This window comes from Leucopleurus acutus (assembly GCF_964270905.1).
Source record: "Leucopleurus acutus genome assembly, chromosome: 2".
Taxonomy (NCBI): Eukaryota; Metazoa; Chordata; class Mammalia; order Artiodactyla; family Delphinidae; genus Leucopleurus; species Leucopleurus acutus.
The window spans coordinates 149,294,600-149,315,971 of NC_139143.1; the positions used below are offsets into that span (position 1 = coordinate 149,294,600).

The following is a 21,372-nucleotide window of genomic DNA, read 5'->3' on the forward strand; positions in this document are numbered from 1 at the left end:
AGCTAAACGAGAAACTAAGGAAATCAGATCATGTGCAAACAGTACCTTAAAATTACTTTGTTTAAAACAAATCCTCATTGTAAAACTATATCTGCACCATCAGAGTTAGAATTATTTTCACAACTTTGGCCTTTGAAGTGGGATATGTTCTATCACTAAAACTATCAAAAATATCTTCAATACTTGAAGCCAATTTCTTTCAGTCATTAATATATCATCTGGATTTGTTCATTCTTCTGGCTTCCCAGAAATATCAACTATAGTTATCGTGAACAATTCTATCTCCCAATTATTTAGTCTCCTGAAAATAAAAGAACTACGAGGAGGGACCTCCAAGATGGCGGAGGACTAAGATATGGAGATCACCTTCCTTCCCACAAATACATCAAAAATACATCTACATGTGGAACAACTCCTACAGAACACCTACTTAATGCTGGCAGAAGACCTCAGACTTCCCAAAAGGCAAGAAACTCCTCACGTACCTGGGTAGGGCAAAAAAAAAAGGAAAAACAGACACAAAAGAACGGGGACGGGACCTGCACCTCTGGGAGGGAGCTGTGAGAGAGGAAAGGTTTCCACACACTAGGAAGCCCCTTCGTGGGCGGAGACTGAGGGTGGCGGAGGGGGGAAGCTTCGGAGCCACAGAGGAGAGCGCAGCAACAGGGGTACAGAGGGCAAAGCAGAGAGATTCCCACACAGAGGATCGCTGCTGACCAGCACTCACCAGCCCGAGAGGCTTGTCTGCCCACCGGCTGGGACGGGTTGGGGCTGGGAGCTGAGGCTCAGGCTTCGGAGGTCAGACCCCAGGGAGAGGACAGGGGTTGGATGTGTGAACACAGCCTGAAGGGGGCTAGTGCGCCACAGCTAGCCGGGAGGGAGTCCAGGAAAAAGTCTGGAACTGGCTAAGAGGCAAGAGACCATTGTTTCAGGGTGCGCAGAGGAGAGGGAATTCAGAGCACCGTCTAAACGAGCTCCAGAGATAGGTGTGAGCCACGGCTATCAGTGTGGACACCAGAGACTGGCATGAAATGCTACGGCTGCTGCTGCAGCCACCAAGAAGGCTGTGCGCAAGCACAGGTCACTATCCACACCTCCCCTCCTGGGAGCCTGTGCAGCCCGCCACTGCCAGGGTCCCGTGATGCTGGGACAACTTCCCCGGGAAAACACACGGCGCATTTCAGGCTGTTGCAATGTCGCGCTGGCCTCTACCGCCACAGGCTCGCCCCGCATTCCGTACCCCTCCCCCCCCAGCCTGAGTGAGCCAGAGTCCCCTAATCAGCTGCTACTTTAACCCCGTCCTGTCTGGGCGAAGAACAGGCGTCCTCAGGCAACCTACACGCAGAGGCAGGGCCAAATCCAAAGCTGAGCCCCAGGAGCTGTGCGAACAAAGAGAAAGGGAAATCTTTCCATGCAGCCTCAGGAGCAGCAGATTAAATCTCCACAATCACCTTGATGTACCCTGCATCCGTGGAATACCTGAACAGACAATGAATCATCCCAAAATTGAGGCAGTGGACCTGGGGAGCAACTGTAGACTTGGGGTTTGCTTTCTGCATCTAATTTGTTTCTGGTTTTATGTTTATTTTAGTTTAGTATTTAGAGTTCATTATCATTGGTAGATTTGTTTATTGATTTGGTTGCCCTCTTCCTTATTTTTTTAATATTTTTTTTTCCTTTTTCTCTTTTTGTGAGGGTGTATGTGTGTGCTTCTTTGTGTGATTTTGTCTATATAGTTTTGCTTTTACCATTTGTCCTAAGATTCTGTCTGTCCACTTTTGGTTTTGGTTTTGGTCTGTATACTTTTTAGCACTTGTTAACATTGGTGGATTTGTTTTTTGCTTTGGTTGTTCGCTTCTTTCTTTTTTTTATTACTTTTTTATTTTTAATAGTTTTTTTTAAAAAACTTTATTTTATTTGTTTTTTCTTTCTTTCTTTCCTATTTTTACCTCCCTTTTCTTCTGAGGTGAGTGGCTGACAGGGTCTTGGTGCTCTGGCCAGGTGTCAGGCCTGAGCCTCTGAGGTGGGGGAGCCAATTTCAGGACATTGGTCCACCAGAGACCTCCTGGCCCCATGTAATATCAAATGGCGAAAGCTCTCACAGAGGTTCCATCTCAACGCTAAGACCCAGCTCCACTCAACAACCAGCAAGCTACAGTGCTGCACACCCTATGCCAAACAACTAGCAAGACAGGAACACAACAGTACCCATTACCACACAGGCTGCCTAAAATCATAGTAAGTTCACAGACACCCCCAAAACACACCACCAGATGCAGTCCTGCTCAGCAGAAAGACAAGATCCAGTTTCATCCACCAGAACACAGACACCAGGCCCCTCCACCAGGAAGCCTACAGAACCCACTGAACCAACCTTATCCACTGGGGGCAGACACCAGAAACAACGGGAGCTAAGAACCTGCAGCCTGCAAAAAGGAGACCTCAAACACAGTAAGATAAGCAAAATGAGAAGACAGAGAAATACACAGCATACGAAGGAGCAAGGTAAAAACCCGCCAGACCTAACAAATGAGGAGGAAATAGGCAGTCTACCTGAAAAAGAATTCAGAGTAATGATAGTAAAGATGATCCAAAATCTTGGAAATAGAATGGAGAAAATACAAGAAACGTTTAACAAGGACCTAGAAGAACTAAAGAGCAAACAAACAATGGTGAACAACATAATAAGTGAAATTAAAAATTCTCTAGAAGGAATCAATAGCAGAATAACTGAGGTAGAAGAACCGATAAGTGCCCTGGAAGATAAAAGAGTGGAAATAACTACCACAGAGTAGAATAAAGAAAAAAGAATGAAAAGAATCGAGGGACAGTCTCAGAGACCTCTGGGACAACATTAAACGCACCAACATTCGAATTATAGGGGTCCCAGAAGAAGAAGAGAAAAAAAAGTACTGAAAAAATATTTAAAGAGATTACAGTTAAAAAATTCCATTATATGGGAAAGGAAATAGTCAATTAAGTGCTGGAAGCACAGAGTGTACCGTAAAGGATAAATCCAAGGAGAAACACGCCAAGACACATATTCATCACACTATCAAAAATTAAATACAAAGGAAAAATATTACAAGCAGCAAGGGAAAAGCCACAAATAACACACAAGGGAATCCCCATAAGGTTAACAGCTGATCTTTCAGCAGAAACTCTGCAAGCCAGAAGGGAGTGGCAGGCCATATTTAAAGTGATGAAAGGGAAAAACCTACAACCAAGATTACTCTACCCGGCAAGGATCTCATTCAGATTCGCTGGAGAAATTAAAACATTTACAGACAAGCAAAAGCTAAGAGAATTCAGCACCACCAAACCAGCTTTACAACAAATACTAAAGGAACTTCTCTAGGCAGGAAACACAAGAGAAGGAAAAGACCTACAATAACAAACCCAAAACAATTAAGAAAATGGTAACAGGAACATACATATCGATAATAACCTTGAATGTAAATGGATTAAATGCTCCCACAGAAAGACACAGACTGGCTGAATGGATACAAAAACAAGACCCATATATATGCTGTCTACAAGAGACCCACTTCAGACCTAGGGACACAAACAGACTGAAAATGAGGGGATGGAAAAAGATATTCCATGCAAATGAAATTCAGAAGAAAGCTGGTGTAGCAATTCTCATATCAGACAGAACAGACTTTAAAATAAGGACTATTACAAGAGACAAAGAAGGACACTACATAATGATCAAGAGATCAACACAAGAAGATATTAACAATTGTAAATATTTATGCACCCAACATAGGAGCACCTCAATATATAAGGCAAATGCTAACAGCCATAAAAGGGGAAATCGACAGTAACACAATCATAGTAGGGGACTTTAACACCCCTCTTTCACCAATGGACAGATCATCCAAAATGAAAATAAATAACGAAACACAAACTTTAAATGACACATTAAACAAGATGGACTTAATTGATATTTACAGGACATTCCATCCAAAAACAACAGAATACACTTGCTTCTCAAGTGCTCATGGAACATTCTCCAGGATAGGTCATATGCTGGGTCACAAATCAAGCCTAGGTAAACTTAAGAAAATTGAAATCCTATCAAGTATCTTTTCCGGCTACAACATTATGAGACTAGATATCAATTACACGAAAAAATCTGTAACAAATACAAACACATACAGGCTAAACAATAAACTACTAAATAACCAAGAGATCACTGAATAAATCAAAGAGGAAATCAGAAAATACCTAGAAACAAATGACAACGAAAACACGATGACTCAAAACCTACGGGATGCAGCAAAAGCAGTTCTAAAAGGGAAGTTTATAGCAATACAATCCTACCTCAAGAAGCAAGAAACATCTCAAATAAACAACCTAAACTTACACCTAAAGCAATCAGAGATAAGAGGAACAAAAAACTGTCAAAGTTAGCAGAAGAAAAGAAATCATAAAGATCAGATCAGAAATAAATGAAAAAGCAATGAAGGAAACGATAGCAAAGATCAATAAAACTAAACACTGGTTCTTTGAGAAGATAAACCAAATTGCTAAACCATTAGCCAGACTCATCAAGAAAAAAAGGGAGAAGGCTCAAATCAATAAAATTAGAAATGAAGCAGGAGGAGTAGCAACTGACACTGCAGAAATGCAAAGGATCATGAGAGATTACTACAAGCAACTATACGCCAAAAAAATGGACAACCTGAAAGAAACGGACAAATTCTTAGAAAAGCACAACTTCCAAGACTGAACCAGGAAGAAACAGAAAATAAAAACAGACCAATCATGACCACTAAAACTGAAACTATGATTAAAAATCTTCCAACAAGGGCTTCCCTGGTGGCGCAGTGGTTGAGAGTCCGCCTAACGATGCAGGGGACACGGGTTCGTGCCCCGGTCTGGGAAGATCCCACATGCCGCAGAGCGACTAGGCCCGTGAGCCATGGCTGCAGAGCCTGTGCGTCCGGAGCCTGTGCTCCGCAATGGGAGAGACCACAACAGTGAGAGGCCCGCGTATCATAAAAAAAAAAAAAAATCTTCCAACACACAAAAGTCCAGGACCAGATGGCTTCACAGGCAAATTCTACCAAACATTTAGAGAAGAGCTAACACCTATCCTTCTCAAACTCTTCCAAAATATAGCAGAGGAAGGAACACTCCCAAACACATTCTACGAGGCCACCATCAGTCTGATACCAAAACCAGACAAAGATGTCACACAAAAAAGAAAACTACAGACCAATATCACTGATGAACATAGATGTAAAAATCCTGAACAACAACAACAAAATACTAGCGAACAGAATCCAGCAGCACATTAAAAGGATCATACACCATGATCAAGTGGGGTTTATCCCAGGAATGAAAGGATTCTTCACTATACACAAATCAATCAATGTGATACATCATATTAACAAACTGAAGGATAAAAACCATATGATCATCTCAACAGATGCAGAAAAAGCTTTTGACAAAATTCAACACCCATTTAAGATAAAAACCCTCCAGAAAGTAGGCATAGAGGGAATTTACCTCAACATAATAAAGGCCATATATAGCAAACCCATAGCCAGCATTGTTCTCAATGGTGAAAAACTGAAACCATTCCCTCTAAGATCAGGAACAAGACAAGGTTGCCCACTCTCACCACTATTATTCAACATAGTTTTGGAAGTTTTAGCCACAACAATCAGAGAAGAAAAATAAATAAAAGGAATCCTAGTCAGTAAAGAAGAAGTAAAACTGTCACTGTTTGCAGATGACATGATACTATACATAGAGAATCCTAAAGATGCTACCAGAAAACTACTAAAGCTAATCAATGAATTTGGTAGAGTAGCAGGATACAAAATTAAGGCACAGAAATCTCTTGCACTCCTATACACTAATGATGAAAAATCTGAAAGAGAAATTAAAGAAACACTCCCATTTACCATTGCAACAAAAAGAATAAAATACCTAGGAATAAACCTACCTAAGGAGACAAAAGACATGTATGGAGAAAACTATAAGACACTGATGAACGAAATTAAAGAAATTAAAGATGATACAAAAAGATGGAGGGATATATCATGTTCTTGGATGGAAGAATCAACATTGTGAAAATGACTATACTACCCAAAGCAATCTACAGATTCAGTGCAACCTCCATCAAACTACCAATGGCATTTTTCACAGAACTAGAACAGAAAATTTCACAATTTGTATGGAGACACAAAAGACCCCAAATAGCCAAAGCAATCTTAAGGAAGAAAAATGGAGCTGGAGGAATCAGGCTCCCTGACTTCAGACTATATTACAAAGCTACTGTAATCAAGACAGTATGGTACTGGCACAAAAACAGAAATACAGATCAATGGAACAGGATAGAAAGCTCAAGAGATATACCGACGCATATATGATCACCTTATCTTTGATAAAGGAGGCAAGAATACACAATGGAGAAAAGACAGCCTCTTCAATAAGTGGTGCTGTGAAAACTGGACAGCTACATGTAAAAGACTGAAATTAGAACACTCCCTAACACCATACACAAAAATAAACTCAACATGAATTAAAGACCTAAATGTAAGCCCAGACACCATCAAACTCTTAGAGGAAAACATAGGCAGAACACTCTGTGACATAAATCACAGCAAGATCCGTTTTGATCCACCTCCTAGAAACAAAAACAAAAATAACAAATGGGACCTAATGAAAGTTAAAAGTTTTTGCACAGCAAAGGAAACTATAAACAGGACAAAAAGACAACCCTCAGAATGGGAGAAAATATTTGCAAATGAAGCAACTGACAAAGGATTAATCTCCAAAATATACAAGCAGTTCATGCTGCTCAATATCAGAAAAACAAACAACCCAATCCAAAAATGGGCAGAAGACCTAAATGGACATTTCTCCAAAGAAGATATACAGATTGCCAACAAACACATGAAAGGACGCTCAACATCACTAATCATTAGAGAAATGCAAATCAAAACTACAATTAGATATCACTGCATGCTGGTCAGAATGGCCATCATCAAAAAATCTACAAACAATAAATGCTGGAGAGGGTGTGGAGAAAAGGGAACCCTCTTGTACTGTTGGTGGGAGTGTAAATTGATACAGCCACTGTGGAGAACAGTATGGAGGTTCCTTTAAAAAACTAAAGATAGAACTACCATATGGCCCAGCAATCCCACTACTGGGCACATACCCTGAGAAAACCATACTTCACAAAGAGTCATGCACCACAATGTTCACTGCAGCACTATTTACGATAGCCAGGACGTGGAAGCAACCTAAGTGCCCATCGACAGATAAATGGATAAAGATATGGCACATATATACAATGGAATATTACTCAGTCATAAAAAGAAACAAAACTGAGTTATTTGCAGTGAGGTGGATGGACCTAGAGACTGTCATACAGAGTGAAGTGAGAAAGAGAAAAACAAATAACATATGCTAATACATGTATATGGAATCTAAAGAAAAAACAACAAAAATGGTTCTGAAGAACCTAGGGGCAGGACAGGAATAAAGATGGAGACGTAGAGAATGGACTTGAGGACACGGGGAGGGGAAGTATAAGGTGGGATGAAGTGAGAGAGTAGCACTGACATATATACACTACCAAATGTAAAACAGATAGCTAGTGGGAAGCAGCTGCATAGCACAGGGAGATCAGCTCGGTGCTTTGTGTCCCCCCAGAGGGGTGGGATAGGGAGGGTGGGAGGGAGATGCAAGAGGGAGGGGACATGGGGATATATGTATACATATAGCTGATTCACTTTGTTGTACAGCAGAAACTAACACACCATTGTAAAGCAATTATACTCCAATAAAGATATTAAAAAAATAACTATGAGAATTCCATGTTTAAAATAGAATTTATTGCCCTAAATGCATAATCTTCTATTCTGAGCTAATTAGACAGCTATACTAATATTCTGACTCTGGTAGCTCTTTATAGTTTGGCTTTTACTGAGGGTTTTCAACTCCGAATATGAACTACATGGAATACCAGAGGACGATACAGAACCAATGAATCAGATTTAGGAGGAAACTTAAAATTCAACGTCTTAACATCTTTTTATTTGATGCAATTCAATAAACATTTACTCACTTTGAGAGAGATCCTCAGAGGGGTTAGGAGAATCAAAGTCTTAGATCTCAAGGATTTCACATAACAAACAGGATACAGAACAAGGTAGATACTCTACAACTAAACAAAAATTGGATAGGGACCCAAAAGTTACAAAGTGCTGTGGATATTCAAAGGGAGATGGTACCTAAGATTGGCCTTAATTGGAAGTTAGAATTTTCACACAGAACTAATATTCCAGGCATGAAAGAAGAAAGGACAGAGAAAAGAGATTCAAGAGTTTACAAAACATGAGAATATAACGGACTCTGTAAAAAAGTGTTCACATATCCTTTGTGGAACCAAAAGTGTGAAAAAATGAATACATAATTACCAAGAACTTCAGGAGAGAAAAAGGAGCCAATTAGTGTTGAAAGCTACAGCAGGGTTAAGAGAATAAAGATAGAAATTATCAAGAATGTATCATAATCAGGTCATTGGTGGCCTTACCTGACCTCAGTGGTGAGATCAGAAACTAAAGACATTTCAGAGTAGAAAAACAAAAGTGGCTCAATATAAAAGGTTCATCATGAAAGAGAATAATTAAGGTAAGGAGAAAAACAGAGTTTTAGAATATGGAAGACCTGAACATGTTTGATGACAGAGCGAAAGGAGTCAACAGAAAGGTAAAAATGGAAAGATTCAAACGAAAGAAGGTATACTTAATATTTGGAACAAAGTTACAGAAAGTGGTTGGAAACAAAAGCATGCAAAGAGGAAAGATGGGCCTTGGAAAGGAAAAGGGACTTTTTTCCTCTGGGAAAAAAGGATGAGCATTTCTCTGAGAAAAAAGGATGAGCATTTCTCTGAGAGAAGAGCAAGGAAGTTGAGGGATCCTGAAAAGGCTTGAAAAGAAAGTGCTTGGAAATCTTAGGAGCACAGGCATTTGACAAGGGCAGGAAGAAAATCAGCAGGAGACAAATAGAAAGGATTCTAGCAGCAGTGAGGGCTTAGCTGGATTCAGAAACAGAAATCTGCGGAGATACAATCAGCATATTTGATGACTTTCTCCCAATAACCTCAGAAGCCCGGGACGCTAGGGGGAGAAAGCAAATTGTGGGAAAGGAAACCAAAAAATGACTTGCCTTTAATAAAATTACTCAAGTTGGCAGGGCTGAGACAAGTGCCCAGCCAGCTCTGGCTTCTAGTTCAGCACCCTCTTTTGACTATGCTGCCTTCTTTTTAAACAAAACTTTCCTAAGGATAGTTAAGTTTAAAAGTTAATTGCCAGTTTTAAAGTTTTAAAACCATGCTATTAAAGCAAGGTAATGAAATACTTGTTCTTTGAGCACTAACACAATAAAATTAGGACTTTTTTTTACTTGTATAACGTCATCAGTTGTGAAAAGTCAGAAGGGTTCATTGCCAGACAAAACCCAGAATGTCACTTACCTGGCAGCTTCAGGAAAACCCATCTTGTACAGCGTGACAACTACTGCTCCTCCGATGCCTAAATTATGCTGCAGAGCAACCTTTGCACCAGGAACTTGCCTTTTTCCGGCTTCCCCTCTCAGCTGCCAGCAGAGTTCAGCGCACTGAGCCAGACCTAACAAATCGAACGCAGAACAGTCAGATTCCGTTGGTTTAGAAAGCTAAAGGCAGACAAAGGCTAACGTTTAATTGTGACTTTTAACTAAACCATTTTATTCAGCCAAGACGACGTTTGCCTAAGTAAGAACTTCTCTTAAAAGCCTGGAGGGTTTTTGCAGCTAGCTATTTTTTTCTCCCTAAGTAATCTCTGTATTTAGACAATATTCAGGCTTCAGAAATTCCTTGTGCTCTTTAAATTTATCCAACCTGCCATTTTTTGGCAACGTTGAAAGAGAAAACACTTAATATACCGTTCTCTGGCTGACGCAAAACAGCATAAAAATAATTTAATTTTACCATTTTTAATGTATCTAAAGAATATAATCTAGGACTTGGGAGTTGACTTTCCCTAAAATATTTAGCTGGTATGGGAAATTTTCCTATTATTCTCCTCAAAAAGTTCCTAGAAAGAATGTTTTCTAGACCTATTCACAGCTATTCCAAAAATAGCACTGGATTCACAAAAATAGCATTTTGTCCTCTGGATAATAAAATCAGAGATTTTTAGAGCTGGAGAGAACTAAATAATGTTGAAACCAAACCCCCCTAAAACTGAGTTCCCTTACTGAGTTTATGATTAATCTCTCTATCCAAAACTTTATTCCCTTACTTGTCTCCTCTGACCTCAATCCCTTTCTTGTCCCCTCAATTCTGTGCTAACTGAACACTAATTAATCAGAGTCAGTTGACTAAGATTGCTGTTGTTAATAACATCGTTACTGTATTAAAATTGCTGTTGTAGATACCATCATACAAACTCAAGTTGTTTTTCCAGGCAAGATGAGCTCACAACCCCCAGAGCCATGGACCACCTGGCCGGAGAATCATAAACCAGACACATTGACTCCCAAAACCATGATTAAGAAATGTCACACATATACACACTACTATATATAAAATAGATAACTAATAAGAACCTACTGTATAGCACAGGGAACTCTGCTCAATACTCTGTAATGACCTATATGGGAAAAGAATCTAAAAGAGTGGATATATGTATATGTATAACTGATACACTTTGCTGTACAGCAGAGACTAATACAACATTGTAAATCAACTATACTCCAATAAAAATTAATTAATAAAAAAATACACGTGTTCAATAATGAAAGAGAAATGTCACAGAAATGTCTTGAGACGATGATTAATTCCAGTTTCCTTGTTCTTCCCCTTTAAAACATCCTTAACTCAAAGACCAAGATGGAGTGGATCTGAGACTTGTCTCCCACTCCCTTTCTTGGCGCCCTGCAAATAAACCCTTACTTTGCTGCAAACACGCACTATCAGAGTTTGCTTTCTGCACCAAGCCATGGGCACAGGAGCCCTTGCTTAGTTACAAAGGTAGCAATGAGAAACTGTAAAATTAAGTAATTTGTGAATGGTCACAAAGCAGGCTAATTCCAGAGTTGAGATTAGAAGCCAAGTCTCCTGATTTACATTTGTTTTTCTCCCACACCAGCTATTCAAGGATAGTTTAGTTAAGAATGCTGGATAGACTGGTTTCATCGTTCCAGAAGCAGAGCAAACTGGTCTCCCTATAATGTCTTTTCTTCCACCTACACCCCCAATCACAAGGTCTGATTCCCGAATACCTATGACAGTTTTCTGTATAACCCCAACCTTCTCAAGAAATTTAACTGCCATTTCTGCTTTCTAAGCAATGTCTACATATTTTTACAGAATATATATTTTAAATACTGTTTTAAAATAGGTAATTCTACATCTTGTAATGAATTTTTGAATTGTGAACATTTTGAATATTAAGGTCAAAGTGAATAATTCTACTAATATATCCAAACTTTGGGGCAATCAGTTTTACTTGAAATCTGCCATACAAAAAGCTTAAACATTTATGAATACATAAGACCAAAAAAAGTATTCAGACTGGTCTTATGTATATGTGGGTGGGGAAATAGGGCTAGTTCTCTTCCCCAAAGAGTAAATATACATAGTTTACAAATATTTGAGAAAAATACTCAACTTTACCTTGATCAAATAGAAAGATACTGTTTTAACCAATCACATTGGTCAGGATGTTTAAAAATGGAGGTAATCAATGCTGGGGAGACTATGGCATGACAGCCACCTTCATACAGTAAGGGTAAAAGTTCAAACTGGTACAACCTTTTTGGAAAGCAATGTAAAAAATTAGTAAGAGCATTAAAAATGCCTTGAAAACCATTCTATGGAAATAATCAAGCATAGGAAAAGTCTTACACACAAAGCTATCTGTTTATCACTTTCTTAGAAAAGTGAAAAACTAGATAATCTACGAGTGAAATAACTGGCGAATGGTTATATGAATTATGACCTATCCATATGACAAAGTACTATGTTCCTATTTAAAATGATGTATCCAAAAATTTTAATAATTTAGGAAAATGTTTATGATATAACCTTAGTAAAAAATGCAAGGAACCCTTTAGATATTCATCTACCCATCCATCCAACAAATATTTACTGAATGCCTAATATGTGCTGACACTGCTCAAGGCTCAGAAGATCTAATAAATAAGATAGGCATATAAAGGTACACAGCCTACTTAAGGAATAGAAAGTTAAGTGAATGAGGCTAGAGAGTGCTCAGGACAGCCAGTGAGAGTGAGAGAGAAGGGGGTGAAAAGGGAGAGAGGGAGTTGGGGGAGGGAGGCAGGCAGAAGGGGAGAGAGTGAGGGGGAGAGAAGGAGGGAGAGAGAGAACATGAATGTACTGGAAGCACCAGATTTTGCAATAATCTCAGTCACACCATACGACTGATACTGTAGAAGATGTGGTATACTGTGTTAAATCTCTACTCATGATTTGCTAAACTCACTTGTGGCAAAAAAAGGAAGAAGGGAGGGAGGGACTAAAGATCCATGTTAACTTATTTATTCACTTTTAACAAAAGACGACAGTGAGAAAACATACTGATTATATGAGCTTTCTCGTTATCTGCTTTCAGAATAACCTGGCATTTCTTGCATTTCTAGAATCTAGATTTGTGAAGGGTGGAAGTCAAAAGTTGGCCTCAGAAATCTACTTGCCAAGAAGACACAGAAGATAGTTATGAAAGCATAAACTATTATGAGCAACACATTTTAAAATTTTTCCTTCCTTGGATAACTTCTGGCACTGAATTAAAAACCATATTTTTCCTCTCCTTGGGAAAAAAAAACTATCAAACATGAACACAATATATTTATAAATTGTGGAGGGAGATAGGAATGGGCATCCTGTCAAAGTAGTATACTCAAACAGTAATGTCCTTCTTAAAGTCTCTTACGAAGGGGAAAAAATTTTTTTAACCTTGTTACTTCATTTTACTACCATCTTGCTGCAAAAATTTCCTAACAAGATGTTGGTCAATCTTTTAATACAAAAATAATTAGCCTAGGACTCAGCTACATAGTTATATAGTCTGGTTGCTACTGAAAATAAGCTATTCAAATATGTATCAAGCACTCCACTAAGTACTGAAGATACAAAGAATTCACAGTGTAATATGAAGTGCTAATAAAGATAAGTACTAAGTGCTATGGAAATCCACAGAATGGAAAAACTACAGGGAATAATATCTTGAGATATTACCCGAGGTCTTTTCTTCCTCCTGCTTCCTTGAACCCATAGCTCTTCCTATACCATTAAGACAGTCAAGTACAAAAAGTCATAATTTAGCTTTAGTTTCAAATTAGACATCTAAAGACCTTAGCATAAACAGCATAAAAAAGCATGTTCTTCTATTGTTGGAGGCTGGCTTTTTGAGAAAGCAAAGATTTTTGAGCTTTAAAGGGCAAAAAGCATTAATGGACTCAGCATACACTGAAAAATGCACATTTATTAAGATCCGTTTTTCCCTCCAAAAGTTATAAAATTATCAACCTAGAATGCTATCAAAAGTACAATATATTTCAAGAACAAAAGTAACAAGGATATTTTCAGACAAAATAAGCTGAAAGAATTCATCACCATACTGTAACACCCACACTATAAATGTTAAAGGAAATCCTTTAGGCAGTAAGAAAATGATAGCAGATGGAAATATGAATTTACACAAAGGAATGAAGTGGTAACTACATTAATCTTAAATAGAGAAGGTTTCTTATTGTTTAATCTCTTTAGGAGATAACTGATTATTTAAACAAAAATAATTTCTTGTGGGGTTTAAAACATATGTAAAAGAAAAATTTACAACTACAGTATTATAAGGCCTGGACAGGAAAAATGGAAGTATACTGTTGTAAGGTTCTTTTACTATTAGTGAGCTCGTATAATAACACTTGAAGATAGGCTATGATAATAAAGGTAAAATGGAGAAATAAAAAATAATCCAAAAGTAGGATGATAAAAAGAGAGAAATGGGAATAAAGGACAGCTGGGACAAAGAGAACACAAATAGCCATACTAATAATCATATCAAATATAAATAGTCTAAACACCCCAATCAAAGACAGAGATTGTCAGTGTGGAGGGAAAAAACAAGACCCAACTCAATGCTGCCAATGTACTTTAAACATAAAATCACAAATAGGTTAAAACTAAAAAGATAGAAAAAGATATACCATGTTAGCACTAGTTAAAATCTGAAAGCTGGAGTGGCCATATTAAATCAGCCAAAGCAGATTTCAGAGCAAAGACTTGCCAGAGCAAAGAAGGCCATTTCATGAAGATAAAGGGGAAAAGATAAAACTGTCTTTATTCACAGATAATATGATTGTCTATATAGAAAACCTGATGCAGTTTTTAAACAACTACTAGGATTAATAAGTGAGTTTTAGCAAGGCTATAAGATGAATAAACAAAAATTGATTGTATTTCTACATACTAGTAATGAAAGCTTGAAACTGAAAAAATACCATTCACAATAGCATCAAAAATATGAAATACTTAGGGGTAAATCTGACAAATATTTACCCCTAAGTATTTACCCCATAATCTGACAAATATGTGCAAGACCTGTACAGTGAAAACTATATTTCTGAAAAAAGTTAAAGACTTTTTAAAATAAATAAATGGAGACATATATTTTGTTTATAAGTCAGAAGATTCACTATTGTTTGAATCTCAATTCTCCCCCAGATAAATCTATACATTCAACATAATCCTAAAAAAAATGCCAGGAAAATTTTTTGTACAAATCAACAAGCTTATTCTAAAATTTCTATAAAAATACAAAGGAGCTAGAATAGCCAAACAACTCTAAAAAAGAAGAATTAAGTTGGGGGGCTAAGGCTACCTAATATCAAGAACAATTACAAAGGTACAGTAATCAAAAAGGTATGGTACTCATGTAAAGACAGACACATAGATTAACTGGACAGAAAAGACAGACCACAAATAATGCCCACATATTTATGAACAACTGATTTTTGACAAAGGTAATGCAGTGGACAAAGTATAGATAAATAAATGGCACTCCAACAACAGGAAATCCATATGTAAAAAATGGACTCAGATCCACACTTTGTGCCATACATAAAAATTAATTCAAAATGGGTCACAGATCTAAATGTAAGGCTTAAAGTATAAAACATCTAGGAGAAAACATAGGAAAAGATCTTTGTGACTCAGGGTTAGACAAAGATGTCTTAGACAGGACTTAACCATAATTAAAAACTTCTGCTCTTTAAAAGACACTAGCGAGAGAATGAAAAGGAAAGTCACAGACTGGGAGAAAATCTTTGCAAAGCATATATTTAGTAAAGAACTTGTATACAGGATACATAAAGAACTCTCAAAACTCATCAAAGAAGATATAAAGATGACAAATAAGCACATAAAAAACTGTTTTAACATCATTAGCCAGTAGGAAAATGCAAATTAAAACCACAAGAAGATGCCACTACATACTGATTAGAATGGCTAAAATTTAAAAAGCTGACCATACCAAGTGCTGACGAGGATGTGGAAGAACTAGAACTCTCATACACGGCTGGTGGGAAGGCAAAATAGTATGACCACTTTGGAAATCAGTTTGACAGTTTCTTTTTTTGTTGTTTTTTTAAATTAATTTATTTATTTTGGCTGCGCCAGGTCTTAGTTGCAGCATGTGGGATCCTTTAGTTGCAGCATGTGGACTTCTTAGTTGGGGCATGCATGCAGGATCTAGTTCTCTGACCAGGGATTGAACCTGGGCCCCCTGCATTGGTAGCGTGGAGTCTTACCCACTGGACCACCAGGGAAGTCCCCAGTTTGACAGTTTCTTAAAAGTTAAACCTACTTGGGCTTCCCTGGTGGCACAGTGGTTGAGAGTCTGCCTGCTGATGCAGGGGACATGGGTTCATGCCCTGGTCCGGGAAGATCCCACATGCCACAGAGCGGCCAGGCCCATGAGCCATGGCCACTGAACCTGAGCGTCCAGAGCCTGTGCTCCACAACGGGAGAGGCCACAACAGTGGCAAAAAAAAAAAAAAAGTTAAGCCTACACCTGGCATATGATCCAGTCATTCCACTCCTAAGTATTTACACAAGAGAAAATATAATCCGTGTTTATACAAAGATTTACCCATGAATGTTCACAGCAGCTTTATCTGTAATAGCCAAAAACTAGAAACAACCCAAATATCCATCAACAATAAACATGATATATCCATACAGTGGAATACTACTCAGCAATAAAAAGGAATGAACTATTGATACATGCAAATATATGGACAACTCTCAGGCAGACAAAAAGAAAGATAACATACTGTAGAATTCCATTTATACAAAACTCTAGAAAATGCAAATTAATCTATAGTGACAGAAAACACTCCTTTGGGATGTGGGGTAGGAAATAGTGGGAAGGAGGGATTACGAAGATGTATATATGACAAAACTTTTGGGGTTGATGGACATGTTCACTATCTTGACTATGGTGATGGTTTAACAGGTGGATATATATGTCAAACTTATTAAATTGTACATTTTAAATATGTGCAGTTGAAGATGGCAGTGTGGGAAGATGCGGAGTTAGTGTCTCCCCACGACTAGGGCAACTGCCGGCTGCTGGTGGGGGACTCTGACGCCCAAGGAGATGGGAGGAACCCCAAAGTGAACTGGTAGGATGTAGGGGGACTGAGTGGGGAGGAGAACTGGAGGCCAGACAGGATCAGTGCCCCTGACGCTGGGAAGATCAGGAGAGGCAGGTGGGAGGAGCCATCCAGGAGAACGGAGAGAGGAGCGGAGGGTGATTGCCCCGCCCACTGGGGCCCAGGGAGCCTGTTGAGATCCCAGGCTGGTCCCCTGCCCTCCAAAGCCCCCTCCAGGCCGTGTGGGCCCTTGGGAGCATAGGAAGGAGGCCAGGGAGATCAGGAGAGGCAGGCGGAAGGGGCCCTCCCAGACCCAAGGAGCAGGAGAGGAGAGGAGGGCGTTTGCCCTGCCCACTCGAACCCAGGAAGCCTGTTGGGCTCCCAGCTGAGGTACCCTGCCCTCTGAGACCAGGGGTGGGGGGCACGCCTGGACCCCTTCTGTTCCTTGAGCCTAAGCCCCACGCCCCACATTCCCCAGGGCCTTTCCAGCCCTGTGGGTCCTAAGCATAGGCCCTGCCCACTACCCAAACCTCACCCTTGCTTAGGCCCCGCCCTCCACAGCCAAAGCCTTTCCCCCCTTTTTATTCTTTTCTTTTCCCTCCTCCTCTTTTTTACTATTGTGGTACTGATATACCTTCCGGTTGTTGATTCATCTATATTTTTTATTTTTATATTCTTTCTAACATACCTGTTAGTTTCCTAATCTAATTTTACTTTTTACTTTGTTATTGTTCTTTTCTTTTTTGCCACCCCACGTGGCTTGCGGGATCTTGGTTCATGAACCAGGGGTCGGACCGAAGCTCCTCCAGTGGGAGCTCTGAGTCCGAACCACTGGACTCACAGAGAACCTCAGACCCCAGGGAATATTCATCAGAGTGAGATCTCATGGAGTTCCTCATCTCAGTACCAAGACCCAGCTGTACTCAACAGCCTACAAACTCCAGTGTTGGACGCCTCAGGCAAAACAACCAGTAAGACAGGAACACAATCCCACTCATTTAAATAAATTTAAAAAATGAGATGGCAAAAAAATATGTCACAGATGACTGAGCAAGGTAAAAACCTACAAGACCAAATAAATGAGGAAACAGGCACCTACCTGAAAAAGAATTCAGAGTAATGATAGTAAAGATGCTCCAGAATCTCAGAAACAGAATGGAGGCACAGATTGAGAAAATACAAGAGATGTTTAACAAAGATCTAGAAGAACTAAAGAACAAACAAACAGAGATGAACAACACAATAACTGAAATGAAAAATACACTAGAAGGAATCAATAACAGAATAACTGAGGCAGAAGAATGGGTAAGTGAGCTAGAAGACAAAATGGTGGAAGTAACTGCCGAGGAGCAGAATAAAGAGAAAAGATGAAAAGAATTGAGGACAGTCTCAGAGACCTCTGGGACAATATTAAATGCACCAACATTCGAATTATAGGGGTCCCAGAAGAAGAAGAGAATAAGAAAGGGTCTGAGAAAATATTTGAAGAGATTACAGTCGAAAACTTCCCTAACATGGGAGAGGAAATAGTCACCCAAGTCCAGGAAGCACAGAGAGTCCCATACAGGATAAACCCTAGGAAAAATACACCAAGACACCTATTAATCAAACTAACAAAAATTAAATTCAAAGGAAAAATATTAAAAGCAGCAAGGGAAAAACAAAAAAATAATATGCAAAGGAATCCCCATAAGGTTATCAGCTGGTTTTTCAGCGGAAACTCTGCAGGCCAGAAGGGAGTGGCAGGATATACTTAAAGTGATGAAATAGAAAAACCTACAACCAAGATTACTCTACCCAGCAAGGATCTCATTCAGATTTGATGGAGAAGTCAAAAGCTTTTCAGACAAGCAAAAGCTAAGAGAATTCAGTACCACCAAACCAGCTTTACAACAAATGCTAAAGAAACTTCTCTAGGTGGGAAATACAAGAGAAGAAAAAGACCCACAAAAACAAACCCAAAACAATTAAGAAAATGGTAATAGGAATATACATATAGATAATAACCTTGAATGTAAATGGATTAAATGCCCCAACCAAAAGACACAGACTGGCTGAATGCATACAAAAACAAGACCCATATATATGCTGTCTACAAGAGACCCACTTCAGACCTAGGAACACATACAGACTGAAAGTGAAGGGATGGAAAAAGATATTCTATGCAAATGGAAATCAAAAGAAAGCGGGGGTAGCAATACTCCTATCAGATAAAATAGACTTTAAAATAATGTTACAAGAGATAAGAAGGGACACCACATAATGATCAAAGGATCAATCCAAGAAGATATAACCATTATAAATGTTTATGCACCCAAGATAGGAGTGCCTCAATACATAAGGCAAATGCTAACAGCCATAAAAGGGGAAATTGACAGTAACACAACCATAGTAGGGCACTTTAACACCCCACTTGCACCAATGGACAGATCATCCAAACAGAAAATAAATAAGGAAACACAAGCTTTAAATGACACAATAGACCAGACAGATTTAATTGATATTTATAGAACATTCCACCCAAAAGTGGCAGAATACACTTTCTTCTAAAGGGCACCTGGAACATTCTCCAGGATAAATCACATCTTGGGTCACAAATCAATCCTCAGGAAATTTAAGAAAACTGAAATTGTATCAAGCAACTTTTCTGACCACAACACTATGAAATTGTAAATCAATTACAGGAAAAAAAACTGTAAAAAGCACAAATACATGGAGGCTAAACAGTGCACTACTAAATAACCAAGAGATCACTGAAGAAATCAAAGAAGAAATAAAAAATACATAGAAACAAATGAACACAAAAACACAACGACCCAAAACCTATGGGACGCAGCAAAAGCAGTTCTAAGAGGGAAGTTTATAGCAATTCAATCTCACCTCAGGAAACAAGAAAAATCTCAAATAAACAATCTAACCCTACACTTAAAACAACTAGAGAAAGAAGAACAAAGAAAACCCAAAGTCAAAAGACGGAAAGAAATCATAAAGATCAGAGCAGAAATAAATGAAATAGAAACAAAGAAAGCATTAGCAAAGATCAATAAAACTAAAAGCTGGTGCTTTTTTGTTTATCTTTGAGAAGATAAACAAAACTGATAAACCTTAGCCAGACTCATCAAGAAAAAAAAGGAGGGGATGCAAATCAATAAAATTAGAAATGAAGAAGGAGAAATCACAACTGACAACGCAGAAATACAAGGGATTATAAGAGACTACTACAAACAACTATATGCCAATAAAATGGACAACTATGAAGAAATGGACAAATTCTTGGAAAGCTACAATTTTCCAAGACTGAACCAGGAAGAATTAGAAAATATAAACAGACCAATCACAAGTAATGAAATTGAAACCATAAGTAAAAATCTTCCAACAGGGCTTCCCTGGTGGCGCAGTGGTTGAGAGTCCACCTGCCGATGCAGGGGACACGGGTTAGTGCCCCGGTTCGGGAGGATCCCACATGCCGCAGAGCAGCTGGGCCCGTGAGCCATGGCCGCTGATCTGCGCGTCCGGAGCCAGTGCTCCGCAACAGGAGAGGCCACAGCGGTGAGAGGCCCGCGTACCGCAAAAAAAAAAAAAATCTTCCAACGAACAAAAGTCCAGGGCCAGATGGCTTCACAGGTGAATTCTATCAAACATTTAGGAAGAGCTAACACCGATCCTTCTCAAACTCTTCCAAAAAATTGCAGAGGGAGAAACACTCCCAAATTCGTTCTACGAAGCCACCATCACCCTGATACCAAAATCAGACAAAGATGTCACAAAGAAACAAAACTACAGGCCAGTATCACTGATGAACATAGATGCAAAAATCCTGAACAAAATACTAGCAAACAGAATCCAACAGCATTCCAAAGGATCATACATCATGATCAAGTGGGATTTATTCCAGGGATGCAAGGATTCTTCAATATACACAAATCAATCAATGTGATACACCACATTAACAAATTAAGGAATAAAAACCATATGCTCATCTAAATAGATGAAGAAAAAGCTTTTGAAAAAATTCAACACCCATTTATGATAAAAACTCTCCAGAAACTGGGCATAGAGGGAAACTACCTCAACATAATAAAGGTCATATATGACAAACCCACAGCAAGCATCATACTCAATAGTGAAAAACTGAGATCTTTTCCACTAAGATCAGGAATAAGACAGGATGTCCACTCTTGCCACTCTTGTTCAACATAGTTTTGGAAATCCTAGCCACAGCAATCAGAGAAGAAAAAGAAATAAAAGGAATACAAATTGGAAAAGAAGAAGTAAAATTGTCACTGTCTGCTGATGACATGATACTATATATACATAGAGAATCCTAAAGATGCCACCAGAAAACTACTAGAGGTAATCAATGAATTTGGTAAGGTTGCAGGATACAAAATTAATGCACAGAAATCTCTGGCATTCCTATACACCAACAATGAAAAATCAGAAAGAGAAATTAAGGAAATCCTCCCATTTACCATTACAGCAAAAAGAATAAAATACCTAGGAATAAACCTGCCTAAGGAGGTGAAAAAGACTTGTACTCAGAAAGCTATAAAACACTGATGAAAGAAATCAAAGATGACATAAACAGATGGAGAAATATACCATGTTCTTGGATTAGAAGAATGAATATTGTGAAAATCACTATACTTACCTAAAGCAATCTACAGATTCAATGCAATCCCT

General features: G+C 38.7%; 1 protein-coding gene across 1 annotated transcript in view; it reads right to left on the reverse strand.

The window, feature by feature from the left end:
• SCP2 (sterol carrier protein 2) overlaps window positions 1–21,372 on the reverse strand; it is a 168,084-nt gene that overhangs the window by 49,079 nt on the left and 97,633 nt on the right. Inside the window, exon 12 of the mRNA XM_082863512.1 lies at window positions 9,503–9,656. Within this exon, the coding sequence (XP_082719638.1) occupies window positions 9,503–9,656 (154 nt within the window). The remainder of the gene's footprint in view (window positions 1–9,502; window positions 9,657–21,372) is intronic.